The following is a 17,806-nucleotide window of genomic DNA, read 5'->3' as shown; positions in this document are numbered from 1 at the left end:
TAATTCGACTTTTTTGGACATACTATACTATGACTTTTTTGACTTTTTCGACATACTATACTATGACCAATTCGAGTTTTTTGGACATACTATACTATGACTTTTTTGACTTTTTCGACATACTATACTATGACTAATTAGACTTTTTTGGACATACTATACTATGACTTTTTTCGACATACTATATTATGACTTTTTTTCCGACTTTTTCAACATAGTATACTTTGAACTTTTTTAGATTTTTTTCGACATACTATACTATGACTTGTTTTCGACTTTTTTTTGACATACTATATTATGAATTTTTTTTTTAACTTTTTCGACATACTATACTCTGAACTTTTTTAGATTTTTTTGGACATACTATACTATGACTTTTTCTACATACAATATTATGAATTTTTTCGACTTTTTTCAACATACTATATTTTGACTTTTTTTCCGACTTTTTCAACATAGTATACTCTGAACTTTTTTTAGATTTTTTTGGACACACTATACTATGACTTTTTTTCGACTTTTTTTGGACATACTATATTATGACTTTTTCGACATACTACAATATGACTTTTGACTTTTTCGACATACTATACTATGACTTTTTATGACTTTTTCGACATACTATACTAAGACTTTTTTCGACATACTATACTATGACTAATTCGACTTTTTTGGACATACTATACTATGACTTTATTTTTTCGACATACTATACTATGACTTTTTCTACATACATACATATGACTTTTTTTGACTTTTTCAACATACTATACTAAGACTTTTTTCGACATACTATATTATGAATCTTCGACTTTTTGGACATACTATACTATGACTTTTTCTACATACTATATTATGAATTTTTTCGACTTTTTCGACATGCTATACTATGACTAATTCGACTTTTTTGGACATACTATACTATGACTTTATTTTTTCGACATACTATACTATGACTTTTTCTACATACATACATATGACTTTTTTTGACTTTTTCAACATACTATACATACATACTATATATTTTTCGACATACTATATTATGAATCTTCGACTTTTTGGACATACTATACTATGACTAATTCGACTTTTTGGACATACTATACTATGACTTTTTATTTAATTTTTTCGACATACTATACTATGACTTTTTCTACATACTATACTATGACTTTTTATGACTTTTTCAACATACTATACTATGACTTTTTATGACTTTTTCAACATACTATACTAAGACTTTTTTCGACATACTATATTATGAATCTTTTCGACTTTTTGGACATACTATGACTTTTTGGACATACTATGACTAATTTGACTTTTTTGGACATACTATACTATGACTTTTTCTACATACAATATTATGAATTTTTGGACATACTATACTATGACTAATTAGACTTTTTTGGACATACTAATATAATATGACTTTTTTGACTTTTTCAACATACTATATTATGACTTATTTCGACATACTATATTATGACTTTTTCGACTTTTTTCTACATACTATACTATGACTTTTTTTCCGACTTTTTCAACATACTATTCTCTGAACTTTTTTAGATTTTTTTCGACATACTATACTATGACCTTTTTGGACATACTATAGAATTACTTTTCATGACTTTTTTTGGACATACCATGCTATGACTTTTTTTCTACTTTTTTTGGACATACTATACTATGATTTTTTCGACATACTGTACTGTGACTAATTCGACTTTTTTCGACATACTATACTATGACCTTTTTTTCGACTTTTTTGGACATACAATAGAATGACCTTTTTGGACATACTATAGAATGACCTTTTTGGACATACTATAGAATGAATTTTTCATGACTTTTTTCGACATACTATACTATGACTTATATTCTCTTCAAGGCAATGAAACAAGCTACAGAAGCACAATGAAAACACCTTCCATTTATTTCAGGATCATAAACTAAAATGATGATAATGCATTTCTGACAAAGAGCCTTGAAAATATGACAGAAAAACACAGGGAATCCATTCAGTCACAGCTGCATCACTTTGGTTACGTGGTCGGGGATACCCAGGACTAGGTGGATACATTAGCTCTCAGAATCAGAATCAGAAAGGAGTTCATTGCCACAGTAGTCTCCCTACGTGGTATTTACATACACAAACAACCATAATTAACATGTTTAAGGATAAACAATAAATACAAACAAAACAAAGGGAAGTTTGGGGTCCCCTGCTGGAGCTGCTGGCCCCGCGACCTCACCCCAGAGAAGATGATGAAGATGGATGGATCCACGTTAACCATTCTTCACTTCGGCATGAATTGATCAACCACACAGCACTTATTTAAAACAGACTCCCTCCAGGGTTCTCCAAGTTAAATTTAAGACTTTTTAAGACATTTCTAACACCACCTAGGATGAAAACGGCAACTTTACATCCATATAATGGAAAATCAGCGTGTATTAAAACATTACCTGAATTTAATAAAACATTTTATCATAATAATCACAACCATATTTAATACAGAATCCTGAAGTGTGTTTGTAATCTAAGAAAAAATATATATATTTGTAGCATTTATATCGTATGCTATTAAACTATCTTTTGAAGTGTGTTGCTTGTGGTTTAATTTACAAACTTATTTGTTATGATGCCAAAAAAGTCATAGTATAGTATGTCAAAAAAAGTCAGTATAGTATGTCGAAAAAAGTCATAAAAAGTCATAGTATAGTATGTCGAAAAAAGTCATAGTATATGTCAAAAAAAGTCATAGTATATGTCGAAAAAAGTCATAGTATAGTATGTCGAAAAAAGTCATAGTATAGTATGTCAAAAAGTCATAGTATATGTCGAAAAAAGTCATAGTATATGTCGAAAAAAGTCATAGTATAGTATGTCAAAAAAGTCAGTATATGTCGAAAAAAGTCATAGTATAGTATGTCGAAAAAAGTCATAAGTCATAGTATAGTATGTCGAAAAAAGTCATAGTATAGTATGTCAAAAAAGTCATAGTATATGTCGAAAAAAGTCATAGTATAGTATGTCGAAAAAAGTCATAGTATAGTATGTCAAAAAGTCATAGTATATGTCGAAAAAAGTCATAGTATATGTCGAAAAAAGTCATAGTATAGTATGTCGAAAAAAGTCATAGTATAGTATGTCGAAAAAAGTCATAGTATAGTATGTCAAAAAAGTCATAGTATATGTTGAAAAAAGTCATAGTATAGTATGTCGAAAAAAGTCATAGTATAGTATGTCGAAAAAAGTCATAGTTTAGTATGTCAAAAAAAGTCATAAAAAGTCATAGTATAGTATGTCGAAAAAAGTCATAGTTTAGTATGTCAAAAAAAGTCATAAAAAGTCATAGTATAGTATGTCGAAAAAAGTCATAGTATAGTATGTCGAAAAAAATCATATAGTATGTCAAAAAAGTCATAGTATAGTATGTCAAAAAAAGTCATAGTATGTCGAAAAAAGTCATAGTATAGTATGTCGAAAAAAGTCATAAAAAGTCTTAGTATAGTATGTCGAAAAAAGTCATAAAAAGTCATAGTATAGTATGTCGAAAAAAATCATAGTATAGTATGTCAAAAAAAGTCATAGTATAGTATGTCGAAAAAAGTCATAGTATAGTATGTCAAAAAAAGTCATAGTATAGTATGTCGAAAAAAAGTCATAAAAAGTCATAGTATAGTATGTCGAAAAAAGTCATAGTATAGTATGTCGAAAATAGTCATAAGTCATAGTATAGTATGTCGAAAATAGTCATAGTATAGTATGTCGAAAATAGTCATAAGTCATAGTATAGTATGTCGAAAATAGTCATAGTATAGTATGTCGAAAATAGTCATAGTATAGTATGTCGAAAAAAGTCATAGTATGTCGAAAAAAGTCATAGTATAGTATGTCGAAAAAAGTCATAGTATAGTATGTCGAAAAAAGTCATAGTATAGTATGTCGAAAAAAGTCATAAAAAGTCATAGTATAGTATGTCGAAAATAGTCATAGTATAGTATGTCGAAAAAAGTCATAGTATGTCGAAAAAAGTCATAGTATAGTATGTCGAAAAAAGTCATAGTATAGTATGTCGAAAAAAGTCATAAAAAGTCATAGTATAGTATGTCGAAAAAAGTCATAAAAAGTCATAGTATAGTATGTCGAAAAAAGTCATAAAAAGTCATAGTATAGTATGTCGAAAAAGTCACAGTATAGTATGTCGAAAATAGTCATAAGTCATAGTATAGTATGTCGAAAAAAGTCATAGTATAGTATGTCGAAAATAGTCATAGTATAGGATGTCGAAAAATGTCATAGTATAGTATGTCGAAAAAAGTCATAGTATAGTATGTCGAAAATAGTCATAAGCCATAGTATAGTATGTCGAAAATAGTCATAAGTCATAGTATAGTATGTCGAAAATAGTCATAAGTCATAGTATAGGATGTCAAAAAAAGTCATAGTATAATATGTCGAAAAGTCATAGTATAGTATGTCAAAAAAAGTCATAGTATAGTATGTCGAAAAAAGTCATAAAAAGTCATAGTATAGTATGTCGAAAAAAGTCATAGTATATTATGTCGAAAAAAAGGCATAGTATAGTATGTCGAAAAAAGTTATAGTATATTATGTCAAAAAAAGTCATAGTATAGTATGTCGAAAAAAGTCATAAAAAGTCATAGTATAGTATGTCGAAAAAAGTCATAGTATATTATGTCGAAAAAAAGGCATAGTATAGTATGTCGAAAAAAGTCATAGTATATTATGTCGAAAAAAAGTCATAGTATAGTATGTCTATAAAAGTCATAGTATAGTATGTCAAAAAAAGTCATAGTATAGTATGTCGAAAAAAGTCATAAAAAGGCATAGTATAGTATGTCAACAAAGTCATAGTATAGTATGTCTATAAAAGTCATATTATAATATGTCGAAAAAAGTCATAGTATAGTATGTCGAAAAAGTCATAGTATAGTATGTCGAAAAAAGTCATATTATAGTATGTCGAAAAAAGTCAGTCATAGTATAGTATGTCGAAAAAAGTCATAGTATAGTATGTCGAAAAAAGTCATAGTATAGTATGTCGAAAAAAGTCATAGTATAGTATGTCAAAAAAAGTCATAGTATAGTATGTCGAAAAAAGTCATAAAAAGGCATAGTATAGTATGTCAACAAAGTCATAGTATAGTATGTCTATAAAAGTCATATTATAATATGTCAAAAAAAGTCATAGTATAGTATGTCGAAAAAGTCATAGTATAGTATGTCGAAAAAAGTCATATTATAGTATGTCGAAAAAAGTCATAAAAAGTCATAGTATAGTATGTCGAAAAAAGTCATAGTATAGTATGTCGAAAAAAGTCATAGTATAGTATGTCGAAAAAGGTCATAGTATAGTATGTCGAAAATAGTCATAGTATAGTATGTCGAAAAAAGTCATAGTATAGTATGTCGAAAATAGTCATAAGTCATAGTATAGTATGTCAAAAAAAGTCATATTATAGTATGTCGAAAAAAGTCATAAAAAGTCATAGTATAGTATGTCGAAGAGTCATAGTATATTATGTCGAAAAAAAGGCATAGTATAGTATGTCGAAAAAAGTCATAGTATATTATGTCGAAAAAAAGTCATAGTATAGTATGTCTATAAAAGTCATAGTATAGTATGTCAAAAAAAGTCATAGTATAGTATGTCGAAAAAGTCATAGTATAGTATGTCGAAAAAGTCATAGTATAGTATGTCGAAATAAGTCATAAAAAGGCATAGTATAGTATGTCAACAAAGTCATAGTATAGTATGTCTATAAAAGTCATATTATAATATGTCGAAAAAAGTCATAGTATAGTATGTCGAAAAAGTCATAGTATAGTATGTCGAAAAAAGTCATAAAAAGGCATAGTATAGTATGTCAACAAAGTCATAGTATAGTATGTCTATAAAAGTCATATTATAATATGTCGAAAAAAGTCATAGTATAGTATGTCGAAAAAGTCATAGTATAGTATGTCGAAAAAAGTCATAGTATAGTATGTCGAAAAAAGTCATACTATAGTATGTCGAAAAAAGTCATAGTATAGTATGTCGAAAATAGTCATAAGTCATAGTATAGTATGTCGAAAAAGGTCATAGTATAGTATGTCGAAAATAGTCATAAGTCATAGTATAGTATGTCGAAAATAGTCATAGTATAGTATGTCGAAAAAAGTCATAGTATAGTATGTCGAAAAAAGTCATAAAAAGTCATATAGTATGTCGAAAAAAGTCATAGTATAGTATGTCAAATAAAGTCATAAAAAGTCAGTATAGTATGTCGAAAATAGTCATAAGTCATAATATAGTATGTCGAAAATAGTCACAGTATAGTATGTCGAAAATAGTCATAAGTCATAGTATAGTATGTCGAAAAAAGTCATAGTATAGTATGTCGAAAATAGTCATAGTATAGGATGTCGAAAAAAGTCATAGTATAGTATGTCGAAAAAAGTCATAGTATAGTATGTCGAAAATAGTCATAAGCCATAGTATAGTATGTCGAAAATAGTCATAAGTCATAGTATAGTATGTCGAAAATAGTCATAGTATAGGATGTCGAAAAAAGTCATAGTATAGTATGTCGAAAAAAGTCATAGTATAGTATGTCGAAAATAGTCATAAGTCATAGTATAGTACGTCGAAAAAAGTCATAGTATAGGATGTCAAAAAAAGTCATAGTATAATATGTCGAAAAAAGTCATAGTATAGTATGTCAAAAAAAGTCATAGTATAGTATGTTGATAAAAGTCATAAAAAGTCATAGTATAGTATGTCGAAAAAAGTTATAGTATAGTATGTCGAAAAAAGTTATAGTATAGTATGTCAACAAAGTCATAGTATAGTATGTCTATAAAAGTCATAATATGTCGAAAAAAGTCATAGTATAGTATGTCGAAAAAAGTCATAGTATAGTATGTCGAAAAAAGTCATAAAAAGTCATAGTATAGTATGTCGAAAATAGTCATAGTATAGTATGTCGAAAAAAGTCATAGTATGTCAAAAAAAGTCATAGTATAGTATGTCGAAAAAAGTCATAGTATAGTATGTCGAAAAAAGTCATAAAAAGTCATAGTATAGTATGTCGAAAAAAGTCATAAAAAGTCATAGTATAGTATGTCGAAAATAGTCATAAGTCATATTTTAGTATGTCGAAAATAGTCACAGTATAGTATGTCGAAAATAGTCATAAGTCATAGTATAGTATGTCGAAAAAAGTCATAGTATAGTATGTCGAAAATAGTCATAGTATAGGATGTCGAAAAATGTCATAGTATAGTATGTCGAAAAAAGTCATAGTATAGTATGTCGAAAATAGTCATAAGCCATAGTATAGTATGTCGAAAATAGTCATAAGTCATAGTATAGTATGTCGAAAATAGTCATAAGTCATAGTATAGGATGTCAAAAAAAGTCATAGTATAATATGTCGAAAAGTCATAGTATAGTATGTCAAAAAAAGTCATAGTATAGTATGTCGAAAAAAGTCATAAAAAGTCATAGTATAGTATGTCGAAAAAAGTCATAGTATATTATGTCGAAAAAAAGGCATAGTATAGTATGTCGAAAAAAGTTATAGTATATTATGTCAAAAAAGTCATAGTATAGTATGTCGAAAAAAGTCATAAAAAGTCATAGTATAGTATGTCGAAAAAAGTCATAGTATATTATGTCGAAAAAAAGGCATAGTATAGTATGTCGAAAAAAGTCATAGTATATTATGTCGAAAAAAAGTCATAGTATAGTATGTCTATAAAAGTCATAGTATAGTATGTCAAAAAAAGTCATAGTATAGTATGTCGAAAAAAGTCATAAAAAGGCATAGTATAGTATGTCAACAAAGTCATAGTATAGTATGTCTATAAAAGTCATATTATAATATGTCGAAAAAAGTCATAGTATAGTATGTCGAAAAAGTCATAGTATAGTATGTCGAAAAAAGTCATATTATAGTATGTCGAAAAAAGTCATAAAAAGTCATAGTATAGTATGTCGAAAAAAGTCATAGTATAGTATGGCGAAAAAAGTCATAGTATAGTATGTCGAAAAAGGTCATAGTATACTATGTCGAAAAAAGTCATAGTATAGTATGTCGAAAAAGGTCATAGTATAGTATGTCGAAAATAGTCATAAGTCATAGTATAGTATGTCGAAAATAGTCATAGTATAGTATGTCGAAAAAAGTCATAGTATAGTATGTCGAAAATAGTCATAAGTCATAGTATAGTATGTCAAAAAAAGTCATAGTATAGTATGTCGAAAAAAGTCATAAAAAGTCATAGTATAGTATGTCGAAAAGTCATAGTATATTATGTCGAAAAAAAGGCATAGTATAGTATGTCGAAAAAAGTCATAGTATATTATGTCGAAAAAAAGTCATAGTATAGTATGTCTATAAAAGTCATAGTATAGTATGTCGAAAAAAGTCATAAAAAGGCATAGTATAGTATGTCAACAAAGTCATAGTATAGTATGTCTATAAAAGTCATATTATAATATGTCGAAAAAAGTCATAGTATAGTATGTCGAAAAAGTCATAGTATAGTATGTCGAAAAAAGTCATAAAAAGGCATAGTATAGTATGTCAACAAAGTCATAGTATAGTATGTCTATAAAAGTCATATTATAATATGTCGAAAAAAGTCATAGTATAGTATGTCGAAAAAGTCATAGTATAGTATGTCGAAAAAAGTCATAGTATAGTATGTCGAAAAAAGTCATAGTATAGTATGTCGAAAAAAGTCATAAAAAGTCATAGTATAGTATGTCGAAAAAAGTCATAGTATAGTATGTCGAAAATAGTCATAAGTCATAGTATAGTATGTCGAAAAAGGTCATAGTATAGCATGTCGAAAATAGTCATAAGTCATAGTATAGTATGTCGAAAATAGTCATAGTATAGTATGTCGAAAAAAGTCATAGTATAGTATGTCGAAAATAGTCATAAGTCATAGTATAGTATGTCAAAAAAAGTCATAGTATAGTATGTCGAAAAAAGTCATAGTATAGTATGTCGAAAAAAGTCATAAAAAGTCATATAGTATGTCGAAAAAAGTCATAGTATAGTATGTCAAATAAAGTCATAAAAGTCAGTATAGTATGTCGAAAATAGTCATAAGTCATAATATAGTATGTCGAAAATAGTCACAGTATAGTATGTCGAAAATAGTCATAAGTCATAGTATAGTATGTCGAAAAAAGTCATAGTATAGTATGTCGAAAATAGTCATAGTATAGGATGTCGAAAAAAGTCATAGTATAGTATGTCGAAAAAAGTCATAGTATAGTATGTCGAAAATAGTCATAAGCCATAGTATAGTATGTCGAAAATAGTCATAAGTCATAGTATAGTGTGTCGAAAATAGTCATAGTATAGGATGTCGAAAAAAGTCATAGTATAGTATGTCGAAAAAGTCATAAGTCATAGTATAGTATGTCGAAAAAAGTCATAGTATAGGATGTCAAAAAAGTCATAGTATAATATGTCGAAAAAAGTCATAGTATAGTATGTCAAAAAAGTCATAGTATAGTATGTCGAAAAAAGTCAAAAAGTCATAGTATAGTATGTCGAAAAAAGTCATAAAAAGGCATAGTATAGTATGTCAACAAAGTCATAGTATAGTATGTCTATAAAAGTCATATTATATATGTCGAAAAAAAGTCATAGTATAGTATGTCGAAAAAAGTCAGAGTATAGTATGTCAAAAAAGTTATAGTATAGTATGTCGAAAAAAGTCATAAAAAGTCATAGTATAGTATGTCGAAAAAAGTCATAGTATATTATGTCGAAAAAAAGGCATAGTATAGTATGTCGAAAAAAGTCATAGTATATTATGTCGAAAAAAAGTCATAGTATAGTATGTCTATAAAAGTCATAGTATAGTATGTCAAAAAAAGTCATAGTATAGTATGTCGAAAAAAGTCATAAAAAGGCATAGTATAGTATGTCAACAAAGTCATAGTATAGTATGTCTATAAAAGTCATATTATAATATGTCGAAAAAAGTCATAGTATAGTATGTCGAAAAAGTCATAGTATAGTATGTCGAAAAAAGTCATATTATAGTATGTCGAAAAAAGTCATAAAAAGTCATAGTATAGTATGTCGAAAAAAGTCATAGTATAGTATGTCGAAAAAAGTCATAGTATAGTATGTCGAAAAAGGTCATAGTATACTATGTCGAAAAAAGTCATAGTATAGTATGTCGAAAAAGGTCATAGTATAGTATGTCGAAAATAGTCATAAGTCATAGTATAGTATGTCGAAAATAGTCATAGTATAGTATGTCGAAAAAAGTCATAGTATAGTATGTCGAAAATAGTCATAAGTCATAGTATAGTATGTCAAAAAAAGTCATAGTATAGTATGTCGAAAAAAGTCATAAAAAGTCATAGTATAGTATGTCGAAAAGTCATAGTATATTATGTCGAAAAAAAGGCATAGTATAGTATGTCGAAAAAAGTCATAGTATATTATGTCGAAAAAAAGTCATAGTATAGTATGTCTATAAAAGTCATAGTATAGTATGTCGAAAAAAGTCATAAAAAGGCATAGTATAGTATGTCAACAAAGTCATAGTATAGTATGTCTATAAAAGTCATATTATAATATGTCGAAAAAAGTCATAGTATAGTATGTCGAAAAAGTCATAGTATAGTATGTCGAAAAAAGTCATAAAAAGGCATAGTATAGTATGTCAACAAAGTCATAGTATAGTATGTCTATAAAAGTCATATTATAATATGTCGAAAAAAGTCATAGTATAGTATGTCGAAAAAGTCATAGTATAGTATGTCGAAAAAAGTCATAGTATAGTATGTCGAAAAAAGTCATAGTATAGTATGTCGAAAAAAGTCATAAAAAGTCATAGTATAGTATGTCGAAAAAAGTCATAGTATAGTATGTCGAAAATAGTCATAAGTCATAGTATAGTATGTCGAAAAAGGTCATAGTATAGCATGTCGAAAATAGTCATAAGTCATAGTATAGTATGTCGAAAATAGTCATAGTATAGTATGTCGAAAAAAGTCATAGTATAGTATGTCGAAAATAGTCATAAGTCATAGTATAGTATGTCAAAAAAATTCATAGTATAGTATGTCGATAAAAGTCATAGTATAGTATGTCGAAAAAAGTCATAAAAAGTCATACAGTATGTCGAAAAAAGTCATAGTATAGTATGTCAAATAAAGTCATAAAAAGTCAGTATAGTATGTCGAAAATAGTCATAAGTCATAATATAGTATGTCGAAAATAGTCACAGTATAGTATGTCGAAAATAGTCATAAGTCATAGTATAGTATGTCGAAAAAAGTCATAGTATAGTATGTCGAAAATAGTCATAGTATAGGATGTCGAAAAAAGTCATAGTATAGTATGTCGAAAAAAGTCATAGTATAGTATGTCGAAAATAGTCATAAGCCATAGTATAGTATGTCGAAAATAGTCATAAGTCATAGTATAGTGTGTCGAAAATAGTCATAGTATAGGATGTCGAAAAAAGTCATAGTATAGTATGTCGAAAAAAGTCATAAGTCATAGTATAGTATGTCGAAAAAAGTCATAGTATAGGATGTCAAAAAAAGTCATAGTATAATATGTCGAAAAAAGTCATAGTATAGTATGTCAAAAAAAGTCATAGTATAGTATGTCGAAAAAAGTCAAAAAGTCATAGTATAGTATGTCGAAAAAAGTCATAAAAAGGCATAGTATAGTATGTCAACAAAGTCATAGTATAGTATGTCTATAAAAGTCATATTATAATATGTCGAAAAAAGTCATAGTATAGTATGTCGAAAAAAGTCAGAGTATAGTATGTCAAAAAAGTTATAGTATAGTATGTCGAAAAAAGTCATAAAAAGTCATAGTATAGTATGTCGAAAAAAGTCATAGTATATTATGTCGAAAAAAAGGCATAGTATAGTATGTCGAAAAAAGTCATAGTATATTATGTCGAAAAAAAGTCATAGTATAGTATGTCTATAAAAGTCATAGTATAGTATGTCAAAAAAAGTCATAGTATAGTATGTCGAAAAAAGTCATAAAAAGGCATAGTATAGTATGTCAACAAAGTCATAGTATAGTATGTCTATAAAAGTCATATTATAATATGTCGAAAAAAGTCATAGTATAGTATGTCGAAAAAGTCATAGTATAGTATGTCGAAAAAAGTCATATTATAGTATGTCGAAAAAAGTCATAAAAAGTCATAGTATAGTATGTCGAAAAAAGTCATAGTATAGTATGGCGAAAAAAGTCATAGTATAGTATGTCGAAAAAGGTCATAGTATACTATGTCGAAAAAAGTCATAGTATAGTATGTCGAAAAAGGTCATAGTATAGTATGTCGAAAATAGTCATAAGTCATAGTATAGTATGTCGAAAATAGTCATAGTATAGTATGTCGAAAAAAGTCATAGTATAGTATGTCGAAAATAGTCATAAGTCATAGTATAGTATGTCAAAAAAAGTCATAGTATAGTATGTCGAAAAAAGTCATAAAAAGTCATAGTATAGTATGTCGAAAAGTCATAGTATATTATGTCGAAAAAAAGGCATAGTATAGTATGTCGAAAAAAGTCATAGTATATTATGTCGAAAAAAAGTCATAGTATAGTATGTCTATAAAAGTCATAGTATAGTATGTCGAAAAAAGTCATAAAAAGGCATAGTATAGTATGTCAACAAAGTCATAGTATAGTATGTCTATAAAAGTCATATTATAATATGTCGAAAAAAGTCATAGTATAGTATGTCGAAAAAGTCATAGTATAGTATGTCGAAAAAAGTCATAAAAAGGCATAGTATAGTATGTCAACAAAGTCATAGTATAGTATGTCTATAAAAGTCATATTATAATATGTCGAAAAAAGTCATAGTATAGTATGTCGAAAAAGTCATAGTATAGTATGTCGAAAAAAGTCATAGTATAGTATGTCGAAAAAAGTCATAGTATAGTATGTCGAAAAAAGTCATAAAAAGTCATAGTATAGTATGTCGAAAAAAGTCATAGTATAGTATGTCGAAAATAGTCATAAGTCATAGTATAGTATGTCGAAAAAGGTCATAGTATAGCATGTCGAAAATAGTCATAAGTCATAGTATAGTATGTCGAAAATAGTCATAGTATAGTATGTCGAAAAAAGTCATAGTATAGTATGTCGAAAATAGTCATAAGTCATAGTATAGTATGTCAAAAAAAGTCATAGTATAGTATGTCGAAAAAAGTCATAGTATAGTATGTCGAAAAAAGTCATAAAAAGTCATATAGTATGTCGAAAAAAGTCATAGTATAGTATGTCAAATAAAGTCATAAAAAGTCAGTATAGTATGTCGAAAATAGTCATAAGTCATAATATAGTATGTCGAAAATAGTCACAGTATAGTATGTCGAAAATAGTCATAAGTCATAGTATAGTATGTCGAAAAAAGTCATAGTATAGTATGTCGAAAATAGTCATAGTATAGGATGTCGAAAAAAGTCATAGTATAGTATGTCGAAAAAAGTCATAGTATAGTATGTCGAAAATAGTCATAAGCCATAGTATAGTATGTCGAAAATAGTCATAAGTCATAGTATAGTGTGTCGAAAATAGTCATAGTATAGGATGTCGAAAAAAGTCATAGTATAGTATGTCGAAAAAAGTCATAAGTCATAGTATAGTATGTCGAAAAAAGTCATAGTATAGGATGTCAAAAAAAGTCATAGTATAATATGTCGAAAAAAGTCATAGTATAGTATGTCAAAAAAGTCATAGTATAGTATGTCGAAAAAAGTCAAAAAGTCATAGTATAGTATGTCGAAAAAAGTCATAAAAGGCATAGTATAGTATGTCAACAAAGTCATAGTATAGTATGTCTATAAAAGTCATATTATAATATGTCGAAAAAAGTCATAGTATAGTATGTCGAAAAAAGTCAGAGTATAGTATGTCAAAAAAGTTATAGTATAGTATGTCGAAAAAAGTCATAAAAAGTCATAGTATAGTATGTCGAAAAAAGTCATAGTATATTATGTCGAAAAAAAGGCATAGTATAGTATGTCGAAAAAAGTCATAGTATATTATGTCGAAAAAAAGTCATAGTATAGTATGTCTATAAAAGTCATAGTATAGTATGTCAAAAAAGTCATAGTATAGTATGTCGAAAAAAGTCATAAAAAGGCATAGTATAGTATGTCAACAAAGTCATAGTATAGTATGTCTATAAAAGTCATATTATAATATGTCGAAAAAAGTCATAGTATAGTATGTCGAAAAAGTCATAGTATAGTATGTCGAAAAAAGTCATATTATAGTATGTCGAAAAAAGTCATAAAAAGTCATAGTATAGTATGTCGAAAAAAGTCATAGTATAGTATGTCGAAAAAAGTCATAGTATAGTATGTCGAAAAAGGTCATAGTATACTATGTCGAAAAAAGTCATAGTATAGTATGTCGAAAAAGGTCATAGTATAGTATGTCGAAAATAGTCATAAGTCATAGTATAGTATGTCGAAAATAGTCATAGTATAGTATGTCGAAAAAAGTCATAGTATAGTATGTCGAAAATAGTCATAAGTCATAGTATAGTATGTCAAAAAAGTCATAGTATAGTATGTCGAAAAAAGTCATAAAAAGTCATAGTATAGTATGTCGAAAAGTCATAGTATATTATGTCGAAAAAAAGGCATAGTATAGTATGTCGAAAAAAGTCATAGTATATTATGTCGAAAAAAAGTCATAGTATAGTATGTCTATAAAAGTCATAGTATAGTATGTCGAAAAAAGTCATAAAAAGGCATAGTATAGTATGTCAACAAAGTCATAGTATAGTATGTCTATAAAAGTCATATTATAATATGTCGAAAAAAGTCATAGTATAGTATGTCGAAAAAGTCATAGTATAGTATGTCGAAAAAAGTCATAAAAAGGCATAGTATAGTATGTCAACAAAGTCATAGTATAGTATGTCTATAAAAGTCATATTATAATATGTCGAAAAAAGTCATAGTATAGTATGTCGAAAAAGTCATAGTATAGTATGTCGAAAAAAGTCATAGTATAGTATGTCGAAAAAAGTCATAGTATAGTATGTCGAAAAAAGTCATAAAAAGTCATAGTATAGTATGTCGAAAAAAGTCATAGTATAGTATGTCGAAAATAGTCATAAGTCATAGTATAGTATGTCGAAAAAGGTCATAGTATAGCATGTCGAAAATAGTCATAAGTCATAGTATAGTATGTCGAAAATAGTCATAGTATAGTATGTCGAAAAAAGTCATAGTATAGTATGTCGAAAATAGTCATAAGTCATAGTATAGTATGTCAAAAAAAGTCATAGTATAGTATGTCGAAAAAAGTCATAGTATAGTATGTCGAAAAAAGTCATAAAAAGTCATACAGTATGTCGAAAAAAGTCATAGTATAGTATGTCAAATAAAGTCATAAAAAGTCAGTATAGTATGTCGAAAATAGTCATAAGTCATAATATAGTATGTCGAAAATAGTCACAGTATAGTATGTCGAAAATAGTCATAAGTCATAGTATAGTATGTCGAAAAAAGTCATAGTATAGTATGTCGAAAATAGTCATAGTATAGGATGTCGAAAAAAGTCATAGTATAGTATGTCGAAAAAAGTCATAGTATAGTATGTCGAAAATAGTCATAAGCCATAGTATAGTATGTCGAAAATAGTCATAAGTCATAGTATAGTGTGTCGAAAATAGTCATAGTATAGGATGTCGAAAAAAGTCATAGTATAGTATGTCGAAAAAAGTCATAAGTCATAGTATAGTATGTCGAAAAAAGTCATAGTATAGGATGTCAAAAAAAGTCATAGTATAATATGTCGAAAAAAGTCATAGTATAGTATGTCAAAAAAAGTCATAGTATAGTATGTCGAAAAAAGTCAAAAAGTCATAGTATAGTATGTCGAAAAAAGTCATAAAAAGGCATAGTATAGTATGTCAACAAAGTCATAGTATAGTATGTCTATAAAAGTCATATTATAATATGTCGAAAAAAGTCATAGTATAGTATGTCGAAAAAAGTCAGAGTATAGTATGTCAAAAAAGTTATAGTATAGTATGTCGAAAAAAGTTATAGTATAGTATGTCGAAAAAAGTCATAGTATAGTATGTCATAAAAAGTCATAGTATAGTATGTCGAAAAAAGTCATAGTATAGTATGTCGAAAAAAGTCATAGTATAGTATGTCATAAAAAGTCATAGTATAGTATGTCGAAAAAAGTCATAGTATAATATGACAACAAAGTCATAGTATAGTATGTCGAAAAAAGTCATAGTATTGTATGTTGAAAAAAGTTATAGTATGTCGAAAAAAGTCAGTATACTATGTCGAAAAAAGTCATAGTATAGTATGTCGAAAAAAGTCATAGTATAGTATGTCGAAAAAGTCATAGTATAGTATGTTGAAAAAAGTTATAGTATGTCGAAAAAAGTCAGTATACTATGTCGAAAAAAGTCATAGTATAGTATGTCAAAAAAGTTATAGTATAGTATGTCGAAAAAAGTCATAGTATATTATGTTGAAAAAAGTTATAGTATGTCGATAAAAGTCAGTATACTATGTCGAAAATAGTCATAAGTCATAGTGTAGTATGTCGAAAAAAGTCATAGTATAGTATGTCGAAAATAGTCATAAGTCATAGTATAGTATGTCAAAAAAAGTCATAGTATAGTATGTCGAAAAAAGTCATAGTATAGTATGTCGAAAAAAGTCATAAAAAGTCATATAGTATGTCGAAAAAAGTCATAGTATAGTATGTCAAATAAAGTCATAAAAAGTCAGTATAGTATGTCGAAAATAGTCATAAGTCATAATATAGTATGTCGAAAATAGTCACAGTATAGTATGTCGAAAATAGTCATAAGTCATACTATAGTATGTCGAAAAAAGTCATAGTATAGTATGTCGAAAATAGTCATAGTATAGGATGTCGAAAAAAGTCATAGTATAGTATGTCGAAAAAAGTCATAGTATAGTATGTCGAAAATAGTCATAAGCCATAGTATAGTATGTCGAAAATAGTCATAAGTCATAGTATAGTATGTCGAAAATAGTCATAGTATAGGATGTCGAAAAAAGTCATAAGTCATAGTATAGTATGTCGAAAAAAGTCATAGTATAGGATGTCAAAAAAAGTCATAGTATAATATGTCGAAAAAAGTCATAGTATAGTATGTCAAAAAAGTCATAGTATAGTATGTCGAAAAAAGTCATAAAAAGTCATAGTATAGTATGTCGAAAAAAGTTATAGTATAGTATGTCGAAAAAAGTTATAGTATAGTATGTCAACAAAGTCATAGTATAGTATGTCTGTAAAAGTCATAATATGTCGAAAAAAGTCATAGTATAGTATGTCGAAAAAAGTCAGAGTATAGTATGTCAAAAAAGTTATAGTATAGTATGTCGAAAAAAGTCATAGTATAGTATGTCATAAAAAGTCATAGTATAGTATGTCGAAAAAAGTCATAGTATAGTATGTCGAAAAAGTCATAGTATAGTATGTCATAAAAAGTCATAGTATAGTATGTCGAAAAAAGTCATAGTATAATATGACAACAAAGTCATAGTATAGTATGTCGAAAAAAGTCATAGTATTGTATGTTGAAAAAAGTTATAGTATGTCGAAAAAAGTCAGTATACTATGTCGAAAAAAGTCATAGTATAGTATGTCGAAAAAAGTCATAGTATAGTATGTCGAAAAAGTCATAGTATAGTATGTTGAAAAAAGTTATAGTATGTCGAAAAAAGTCAGTATACTATGTCGAAAAAAGTCAT

General features: G+C 27.4%; 1 protein-coding gene across 1 annotated transcript in view; it reads left to right on the top strand.

Moving 5' to 3' along the window:
• LOC116056358 (PEX5-related protein-like) overlaps nt 1–2,440 on the top strand; it is a 48,313-nt gene extending 45,873 nt beyond the window's left edge. The window contains exon 13 of the mRNA XM_036004834.1: nt 2,411–2,440. Coding sequence (XP_035860727.1) covers nt 2,411–2,440 — 30 coding nt within the window. The remainder of the gene's footprint in view (nt 1–2,410) is intronic.
• The last annotated feature ends 15,366 nt before the right edge of the window (nt 2,441–17,806 follow it).

Source organism: Sander lucioperca, chromosome 9 (assembly GCF_008315115.2).
Source record: "Sander lucioperca isolate FBNREF2018 chromosome 9, SLUC_FBN_1.2, whole genome shotgun sequence".
In the NCBI taxonomy this organism is placed as follows: domain Eukaryota; kingdom Metazoa; phylum Chordata; class Actinopteri; order Perciformes; family Percidae; genus Sander; species Sander lucioperca.
This window is presented reverse-complemented; position numbering and strand designations above follow the sequence as displayed.